Source organism: Apteryx rowi, unplaced genomic scaffold (assembly GCF_003343035.1).
Source record: "Apteryx rowi isolate R43461 unplaced genomic scaffold, aptRow1 scaffold_100, whole genome shotgun sequence".
Classification (NCBI taxonomy): domain Eukaryota; kingdom Metazoa; phylum Chordata; class Aves; order Apterygiformes; family Apterygidae; genus Apteryx; species Apteryx rowi.
In genome coordinates, this window is record NW_020447198.1 from 1782750 (window position 1) to 1793264 (window position 10515).

Genomic DNA, 10515 nt, shown 5'->3' on the forward strand with positions numbered 1-10515 from the left:
GACTAAGTGCAAGTGTTGCAGGGCTTATTTAACACTTAAGCCATTCTGTATGAGCTTAGAAAAAAGTGCGATCTTCATTCTCAGCAACAACAGACAACTCGCTAAACTGCAACTCTCACTTATTCTTGCTCAAACTCTTACTACTCTTCCATCCTCGCTTGCCTGCACTTTCTGCGTTTGCAGCATCATGAAAGAAACCAAAGAAGCTGGCTGCATCTGGAATGCTGTTTTCAGTTCTCTACTTCAGTCTCAAACAGCCTAACTTCTCTGCAAAAAGAAACAATTTTAAAATGCTCTGCATCTGTGCATGCATGCTTGCTAATGTATGCTTTTGGAGGTAAATACACAAAACAGTTATTCACGAGTGGCATATTATTTGAAACTCAACCGTAGAGAGAGAAGTGAAGTGCATCACTTGTGGCAATAACTGTTATGCCATAGAGAAAAACTGTATTTGATTCAAGAGCCTTCTTTGTCATGAAACACTCTGTCAGTAGCTCTTGGTTTGATTGCCAGCTGTGGTGTAAAATTAGAGCTTGTTTAAAGATGTTATTCCATGGATCCCTAGTAAAGAATATAGAATTTATTTTCTTGCCAACTTATTCAATATTTAGTAGCTCATCTGTTTTTCTTTATGGCACTTGCCACAGACTCTCAAATGAATCCTTCTCCTTATAACTAACTAGGTATTAAGGGTCTGTGGAAGTATAATTCTTCAGTTTGAGGGTGGGAGAAGTCCAAAAAAAAAAAGTCTCAGATGAGATGTGTGTTTTAACACAGGAGATTGCATTAGGGGTATTTTTCTTTAACCATTTCATTTGTGTAGAATTAGCGCTGTCACCCCCCCCCCCCCCCCAAAAAAAAAAAGTATTGACTTCCGTGTTCAGACTGAGCCTTTCAGTCATCCTGCCATGAGGAAATAGTGACTATAGAAGGCAACAAAGAGATTTCTACTGTCATCTTGCTTCCTATCCATGGCCATTGATAACCGAAGCAAATGAGTTCTTTAAGGAAAAGAAATACAAATAGATTTTTATTTTAATATATAAGGGTCTAGAGGAGCTGTTCCATGTCTAGAAAATCCAACTACTACTCTAAAGTTGAAGTTTTGGAATAATTTTGCACAAATCTTGCATTTTCTGTGCTGGTCCCTTCCATGCATGATGTTTGCTGTGTTTAGATCTAGAAGCCTTGCTTCGTTAAACCCAGTTTAAATCTGTTACGATGTGAGCCAGTGAATGGAATAAGCCACCTCCTGACTGAAATGTAGTTTGTATTTAAAAAAAAAAAAAAAAAAAGCCTCAGTGGTCTCATGTACAATGAGGTTCATCTTTCTTTGCATCTGAGGGGTAGCACTGGGCCTGCCAGGAACTGATGTCCCTCTTCTAGAGCTTCTATCAGTAGTCTGATCAGCAGTGACACCAATGATGTAGTCCTCCCCCTTCGCTTTTGTCTGCATCTATATTTCTGAAGACACTCAGGGACCTTCCATGTCTGAGTCAAATGAAGAATCACTATAGTTGAGGGTAATAGGAAGTCTGGTTCCATGTGCTCGTTAAAGTATTTATTTCTTATTAAAGAATCTTCCTTACAGCAGGACAGTGTTTGGGTTAAATTTCTTTTGCTTTTTGCTTTGGTTCCTATTTTTTTCCTGCAGAAATGTGGATGACTGCTGTGATCAGAGATTAATTTGCAACTTTCATTAGTCATGAGCTTCTGTTGAGGCTTGGCGCCACATGTGTGGGTTTTCTTGGTTTCTTTTTTTTGTTTTTTTTAATTACAGGTTAAAGGAAATCCTGTTTAAGCCTGCTTGATGTGTCTCAAAATGGACTGTCAGCTTATTTCTTGCAGCTAGCTATAAATGTAGTTTCTGTGCTGGTTATTGTTAGGTTTTTTGTTTGTTTTCTTTCCGTCTGGTTACTTGAAGAAATGAGGCTTACATGATCAGGCTGCTTATGTGTGACTCCTAATAACTTCTGAACCAAGTTCGGTACAGAAGGAGAGTTCTAAAGAGTGTTAAGTTCCTGCCAGTCATGTGGAAGTATTCAGATATGTAGAGGACAAACACATCATTTAACAAACAAAAAAGTTCTACTACTGGAAGTCAAAAGCTTGTCTTGCTATTCAGGCAGCTAGTTATTTTAGTGGACAGAAGATAATTCTTCTCCATAATCTATTTTATGATCATGATATTTTGCATAAAGATAGGTATATTTTTTTCAGATGGTAGCTGACCAAATAGTCAACCTACTGATACAAATGCAAATGTTAAGATGAAGTTGCTTTGAGCTGTGGGGTAAGCATCATGCTTGTGTAAAGGGGAGGAAGGACTGCTCTGAGCAAAACGAGTGCTGCCAGCTCTGTTCCATCAGAGAAAATTGAGTCTTGTATTCATCGGTTTTTCAGAAGTTTATGACAGGTATCATCCTGAAATTTTATGATTTTATTTGAATTTTTGGTGGAATAAAATCATAAATTGATTTACAATATGAAAAAAATCACTCACTGTTAAGATAAAGTGGTTCACTTCATTTGTACTGCTTAGTTTACATGAGGTAAGACTTCTAATGTTCTGTTAAAATATTAATCCATATTAAAAGTAGAAATTTAGTTGTTCAGTAGTGTTTTGATAGTCATTAAAAGCCAACAAACAACAAATGGATATTTTCATTTTTTTTAACATGACATAAGTTGTGTTTTAAAAATTTGGTTTGAGAGGGTTTTGTGTGTCTCACAGGAGTCTTTACGGGGTTACTTTCAGTTACCACAGTGAATTTTGCACAGGATTTAAAAGTGAAAAAATGTGTTTAAAGAACCTGCTTTTAGTGTGCCCATGAAAGTTCAGTTATAATGGTTGTATTACTGCAGCAATGGTTCTTTAAGACTGGTTGCTCAATTCAGAATTTTCGTTGATCTATGTTTAGAATTTCACACGGTGACACTTGCGTGGTTGGATCCTGACCTGAAGCAAAACTGAAACCTCTCACGCTAAAGTGAGTAAAATGTAAAACTAGCAAATCACTCAAACTGATAAGTCAATTAGTTGGGTACAGAAAAAAATCTTTAACGTTTTGATGATCTCTGATGTTATCAGCAAAAGCGTGTGTGGCTAAGAGATTCATATTTCTATCTTCAGAGTAAAATTTAGCCTCCAACTTTGCCAGCGTGCAGACGAAATCATTGAAATATTACTTGTGTATCAGAATTGACTTTCAGGTTGTTGAATATTCTCATTCTCTCTCTTCTTGGAGTTGGTTGTCTCTTACACCTAAAGAGAGCAATGTCTGTTATGAATGCTCTGTCTTCCTCTGAAATATGTTTTTAAGTTGTAGTTCTCAACAGCATCCCTTTTGCTAAAGATAAAACTTTGAGTTTAGTAAATGTGTGTCTAATGAGTTCTTACTAATATTTCATATGTTTTTAAGTTTAAGGTTATATATGTATAAGGTGTTTTTAAGGTTATATATTACCAATGCATTTCACACTTCTAATGGAAGTTTTTTTTCAGGGTTTTTAAGCTTTATTCGTAGCTATTACATAAACACAATATACTTTTTCAGTAACTTGCAAATATTTTAAATATTGCAGTTCAAAAATGTGGAGCAGCAATAAACTGAAATTAGCTGAGAATTAGTCTGTTAGCTGTTTGGATGAATAACTTGTAGAAGCCGTGAGCTAACTTCATATTTTCACAATTATTGAAAGTTAAATGCAGAAATATAAATAATGTCCTAAACATCTAGTGCATAGGATGTAATAATGCAAAGACCTCGGGCTATTTCTTTGTCCTTGAAACTACTGGATGGAATTTTTTCTACTGACTTCAGTAGGAACAAATTTACTCTGTGGAGTTAAGAGTCTTCTCATGATTCTATAATATGTAGTTCTATAATGTGGAGATTGCTTTTTTGTGTGTATGCAGAGGGATGGATCAATTCTGTTGCTACTGAAGTCAGGTTTTTTGTGCTTAGTGGACACATACACGGGGCCTCAATTTTTGATTTTGTGTGTCCCTAGTTCCTTAGAGAAAACCAGTGTTGTTCCCTGTTCATCCCATTTCTTGTGCTTTGCATAGAAATAAGTATGTACAGGACTTGCTGTTGTACGTGTTCTAAGTAAAATTCACATACTAACAGTTAAGAAATATATGTATGTATCTTACAAATAAGTTTAGTAAGCAAAGACAGCCTTCTCTAAATGAGATGGGTTTTACTGAGATTGATTACAGCACACAAGAGAAGTGGGAGACAGTGAGGACTATGGTCCTCTACTTATTCAAGATCTTGCTCATCCATGTTGCCATTTTCCAGTGCTGGAAGCTCCCTTTCAGGTAGCAGCCCATACTCATTTAGGAAGGACTCCACATCCACAGCAAAAAATTCCTCACTGAATTGTTCAGAAATGCTAATGAAATTGCTCAGAAGCTCCCCACCCTTATAGACAAGTAGAGTGGGAAGCACTTCACTTGAGAAGCGGTCTCCAGCCCCCGTGCTGGAGGCCTTTATCTTGCAGAACTTCACAGTGGAGTACTCTGCAGCAAGGCAGGTCAAGCTGTTGTTCAGTGCATCGCAGCCCTTGATGCCTTCTTCATAAATGTGAACAATGACCGTGGTGGTTTTATGTTCTTTCTCGATGGCTTCCAGGAACTGTTCTCCATTCTGCAGCTCACACAAGTAGCCGTATTTTGGCCCAAAACTCAGCCTCTGGTGCATATCCTGCATGCAGCGTTTGCGATATTTTTGTAGGCAAGTTTCATCTTCTTTCTCATCATGAATTAATTCATACTCCTGCATACTCATCTGTGGGTATTGAAAGAGTGTTATATTAATAAGTCATAGCAAATGTTGCGTAGAGCATTTAGCCAGAAGAGTAACTTCCTATGATGTTTCTTTAAGGTTTCTTCAAGCAACAAGGGAGAAGATCCTGGCTTTCAACACTTGGGTGTCAAATTGATGATACTGAAGATAGTTGCCATATTTGGCAAAAACTTTTGGATCCTCCAGAGTTGGTGGGGATTTTTCCAGTAATCACAGTGGGGTCAGGATTTAATTCCTTCCCCCCCACTGTTCTTGCAATTAGTCATTTACCCTGGCCATTACCATTTGAGAGCTCTATCCTGACTAGCAAGTTTTTAAGCCCATGAAAAAATTTTCAATTGTCTTAACCAAGGGCAGAGTACTGGGGGGAGAAGGCTGAACTCTCAGTATTGTGTGATATGTTTCTATGAAATATACTGCTTAACTTGCGGAAGTTGGATTCTGCTGAGAAAGGTCTAGATAGAGACTGTTGGTTGTGCCTTTTAGGTCAGGTGTTGCTATTCTTGTGATAAGCAATTCTTTGTTCTTTGAGTATTCTCCTGCTCTGTGATGACAGCGCTTATGCAGCTGCATRCTACTTACTGTGAGTAATATAATCTACGCCCAAGAGATTGCTTTATGTTATATTTGTGATATAAATCCAAAGTAAAGTTACTGTCAGTAGTGCTGATTTATTCTATCCATATTATGAGAGTTCTGCTAGGTTGCAAAGGAATTGAGTCTGGCGAATTCAGGAGTTTCTAGGTTATATAACTGTTTCATATCAAAATATATTTATTTTGTTTTTCTCCTCTTACCTTACGGCAGAATCTCTCTCTGTTATCTTTATCATCTTTACTGAAAGATCTGTGTGGTGAAGACATTTGTCTAAGAATTTCTTTCTTGCTCAAGGATAAGGAGTCTCCATCTTCACTTTCTAATTTAAACTTTCTCCAGTCATTGATCACGCCTTTGGGCCCTAAGAGAGACAAGTTAGATGAGAAACTGGCTGCAATAAGAAGCTGTCTTAAGAAGTTTCTGCCTGTCACTTGTTTGTCCACCCCCATTTGCTTTCAGGGCACCCTTCAGAGTGCTGGGAACCAGAGCTTTGGAAGCAATGTGTTACATAAACTCCTTTTCTTTCTTTTGGAGGCGTATTTCTAACCTCAGTCATTTTGGTAGTCTGGTTCGTATCACGATCATATAAAAGACTTTTGGTGAACTGCACAAGTAGTCAACGAGGATGAGGACATGGAAGCTTGTTAAACCGGCTTCATGGCCACAACCAGTGTTTCTTAAGAGTATATATGCAGTTCCCTATAGACAACATCTCTGAATACATAGCACACAGGTCATACATACCACACATTCATAGTAAAACTAAGAATAAAGAGCACTCAAGATGTGGGGTTTTTTGCTTGCCTGTTTTAAAACCGTATCTGTTTCACTGAAGGACTAATCTCCAAGGCAGTGCTTATTGATGATTCTGATTATAATGCAGCTCTTGCTCTTCAGAGCTGGTTGATTAAATCAGTTTTTACAGTTCAAAATGCTAATGGTATTCTTCAGAATCAAACATTTTATCCTGTACCTTTGATAAAGCAAAAACATGGAAGACTGTTTTCAGAGGTGAAGTTTAACTTTATGGAAAATTCAGACAAGGCTAGGTAACAAGTTCTTTGTGTCATGAGAGAGAGGTAGTGTTACCAGTTGCTAAGAGTCTGTTTTGCATTAAATTTCAACGGCTTATAGTGATGGCTAAAGGTGAGGTACCTGACACCACACCCATGGGTGGAAATGTTAGGTGAACTGAACTTTTGCAAACAAGATTCCAAGACAGGAATTAGCGTGAAGTTCTTGGCATGGTGATAACAGTTAAGTGTACAGTAGCCTGGTTTCCAGAACTGTTCAGAAGCATCAGAAGTGTGGAGGTAGTGCCCTAAGTTTGGGTCCCTAGAAAAACATCTTGGCTGACAGCAGCAGGACTGCTCTGGGAAAGAACCCCAAGAACGGTTATTACAACAGTTATTACAGGGCTGTATTTGTTATAGTGCAAGCAAAAGAAGCCTTTAGAGCCCAGAGAGGGAATGATGGTTGTCTTAGCACATATACTACTTACCTGTTGGCAGGTTGGGACAAGGTGCTCTGTAGAACAGAGTACAGTGATGCTCATAAATCATGGTGATTGATTCTGGACTAAAAAGAACTGTGACTCTGAGCAAGGATGCTTTTAAAGATTTAAAGTTCTGTGCTGCATTTGTCAAAAAGGTATATAGCTGCTTTTTTAACAGTGAACATTCCTTCTGTAAGAAGGAAAAAATAATTCAGCCTTTACAGTGAAACCTTGTAATGTAGTTCTAGTGCATTAGAGGGTCGTTCCCCCCCCCCCCCCCCAAAAGAACAAAGTTGTTCATGTCTGAAGCAAAAAGTCCACAAGAGCTGCACTGGGCAATTGCTGTTGGTGCCCTCTTCACTTGTCTTCTGCATGTTGCCATTTGCTTCAGGCATGAGGAAGGTTGGTACAAAGATCACTTTGGTGTTACTTGCTGTTACATGATGGGTGTCAATTAGTCAGATGTATGTTCTCATTGACTTTGGAGCATACCTCTCTATGCAAGGAGTTTGGCTTCCCAGTGAACGTACTTGAATTCCACAGTGAACAGAGACAGTTTAGCTTATATTTAGGGGGGGGAAAAAAGGTAATCTGTTTCCTTGCCTGTGTGTGTAGCCTGTCCTTCATACTCTTCTTCCAAACTGGCATTTCTGTTTTCTTCCATTTTGACAACTGGAGTGGGAGATGCTGCAAGTCCAAAAAGGAAAACAACAGCAGGATGAAAAGGCAAAAGCTTACAGCTACACACAGTGCAGTATGTCATTTCCTGCAGCTGCTAGATATTGGTGCAGGTAAAAATCTAAATTACAATTATAGAGCTTCTCATCACCTCATAAAAAGCAATTAGGATCAGTCTGTTATTAAAGATGTCTTGCCAAATTCTTACTGAAAGCACTTGGGTGAGGGTTTCTTCATTTTAGTATTTCTTCTCGGTCATGGAGAATATGGGCAGCCTATTGTGCAACAGTGCTAGTAGGACTTGCTGCAATGGAAATGTGCAGTGGTTATTTTCACTTTCTTCCCCCCCCGCCTCCTCCGAATCGGGAACTGATGAATTTTCCAAGCCCTGTAAGCATATTTATTTTTAAGGATTGCCTGAACTGCTCATTTCTTGTACAGAGGATGAAGCCAAATATTTGTACCTGTCAGAGAAGAGACCTGTAAACTTCTTGAAGCTGGACTGCATGTACTGAACAAAGTTACAAAACAGAAGAAATTCTAGGGGGTATAAATCACATTCCTCTTCCACCAGTTGTATCCCCAAGAGCCTGGCAGCAGTCTCAGAGCACTGGGATACAGCACTGGGATACACCCCTTTTCTTGTCTTTTCTCATAGAGCTTTTGGGGAGCGAAGTCGGACCGTTCTCCTTTAAGGGAAGAGGAAAGGTTTCTCCTTTGTGTAAAGAGTTCACCAGATAAGGGGAGCTGGGCAGTGCCAGAGCATGACAAAGCAGCAGGATTTGGCCAAAGAATTGACCTCTCAACCTCAGCTGGTCTAGCTGCTGTTTCCTGAAAGTCGCTGTAAATGTTTTGGGGGTTCTGCAACTTTCCTGAGCAAATCAGTTATCTGTTTCAGAAAGATGCACTGGGAGATGGGGGATTAGTTCTTCAAATGCGTTTTTGCTATACTGCTGACAGACATCTACATATCCGTCTGTATCAGAGCTCTGCCACAACATATTCATGAATCTTTTCTCATGTTACACCTCAGTCAGAAGTTTTGTTTTTAGTCAAAAATTGTAATTCCAATGTGCTAAAGTTCCACTTTCCACAGGAGTCCTAAGGCAGGCTCTATGAAGCAAGTGTTCCTGTTTAGTCTAGACTAGTTTCATCTAGTTTTAACAGTTCAGCTGTTAAAGTAGGCTTTGCAGTAAATCCTGTCTTGAAGCCAATATTAAGATGTTGTTATGTAATGAATGCCAGATTTAAAAGCTGATGGTAAGTTAGACTGGGGTGACATTCATTTTGTAGCATGCAGGTACAAGAGGAAATGGCGCGTTCGCCTGCTTGACTACTCACATGTCAGGATCAAGGGGTAAAGTGGAATAATGGCTGAGCGAGATGCAAGTAACCCGATTCTTGTGTGTATTGGAAAAGCTATTAGTAAATGTGAGAATAAGTTGTTCTGCAGAAACATTTGTGGTAAGTCATCAAAACTTGTAGGAAGTTGTTCAGAATGAGTTTGGAAGAAAAGCAGATCATGAAAAATATATTTTGTTAGTAGTAATTCTGTCTGTAGAGCTGCATTTATATCCAGTTCAGTGAGAGATCTGGCTGTATTCAGTCAATTCTGAAATAGATGAAGCTAATTCCATCTCACATATGCAGACCTGAAAATCTCTGTCATGTTAGTGATGGACTGCTATGTGGATCTGCTGGGTCAAAGCCCTGTAAGTCATTGCTGTGACTTATATTAATATATTTACAAAATACTCTATGGACTGTTGATGCTGAGAATTTTCTTTATTCTGTAAGGAGGCGGGGGTGGGAGAGAGGGTTTAATTCTCTGTATGTGTGCTTTGCTCTTCCATAGCTTTCAGCCCTGAAAAGTAAAAGGAAACAGGATATGGAAAGGAATAATTAAGCAGTCTGTTGCAGGCTTGAGCCGGAGAACATTGACCACATTTGAGGTGAAATGTTAGAGGTGGAAACTGATTGCATAACAAGTGGAAGCACTCCTTAAAATACACGTTACTGGTCTGTTGTACCTAATGAATCTCGGGAGATTAGTTGAATCATAATAACACAAAAAACTGCATTTCCCCACTATTCTGAAGTGCGGCATGAGGCAATAATCCCTACAATACAGAGACTGGTAAGCTGACCATAGAGCTGGGAGTGGGAACTCCTAAAATCTAATCCGGGCCCTGCTACTGACTCAGGCTGTGAGCCTGGAGCAAGTCACGCAAATCCTACTCCTTTCCTTTCAATAGAGGTATAAATATTTACAGTTCTTAACTTGGCACTGTGAGAAGCAGGCTGTCCAAGCCAGGTGTTCCTCAGTTAGGCACCTGAGGACAAGGGCTTATGAACATGTAGCTGCAAGGTGAGCTGTGGGAAGCTCAGTTATAGCATGAGCTGACTGTTCTGCAGTACATGTTCTTCTTTGAAGAAAGCGCGGTGAAAAAGGTGTAAGCTGTTGCATTTACTGTAGTGTGAGTACAGGCACATGGGCAATCACCAGGGTGAAAATTTCTCATGTACTAAGTGAGGGATGGAGATTTTTTTTCTCCTAAAATGCTGGGCGTATAGCAGTTTCCAAAGGAAAAAAAGCTAGGTTCCTAATATTTGGGGAGATGTGGGTGCTACCAGCTCTGGAGCATGCTGTGAAAGTGCCTCCATGTGGATAGGTGCCCAACCATTAACTTGTACAAGGTTTTAAAACATAAAGTACACATAACACTGAGGCACTAAAGCAAATCATGTAAAACAGCTGTTGGTAACAACCCATCACAAGGTGCCCTGGATCTAAAGTTATCAGCATCCCTGTTTTACAGGTGCCTTGAAATTTGGGGTGCCCCAGAGTAGGCACAGCTAAAGCCATTTTCTGTGCAAGACAGCTGCTTGCTTAAGAGTGGGCTGTGCTCTGCCAAGGCATGGGCAGAG

General features: G+C 39.4%; 1 protein-coding gene across 1 annotated transcript; it reads right to left on the minus strand.

The window, feature by feature from the left end:
• Nucleotides 1-4142: 4142 nt before the first annotated feature.
• PDC (phosducin) lies at nt 4143-7789 on the minus strand. Its single transcript, XM_026062994.1, has 3 exons — nt 7513-7789; nt 5615-5775; nt 4143-4799 (listed from the first exon to the last, which is right to left on the minus strand). The coding sequence occupies exons 1-3, from the start codon at nt 7670-7672 to the stop codon at nt 4272-4274; spliced, it is 849 nt and encodes a 282-aa protein (XP_025918779.1). The 5' UTR covers nt 7673-7789; the 3' UTR covers nt 4143-4271.
• Between the last annotated feature and the right edge of the window lie 2726 nt (nt 7790-10515).

Coding starts and splice junctions, on each gene's coding strand:
- PDC (XM_026062994.1), bottom strand. CDS start 7,672: ATGACATACTGCACTGTGTGTAGCTGTAAGCTTTTGCCTTTTCATCCT. Junction 5,776..7,512: donor AGGACAGGCTACACACACAG/GCAAGGAAACAG, acceptor TGTCTCTCTTAG/GGCCCAAAGGCGTGATCAAT. Junction 4,800..5,614: donor GAGAGAGATTCTGCCGTAAG/GTAAGAGGAGAA, acceptor CAATACCCACAG/ATGAGTATGCAGGAGTATGA.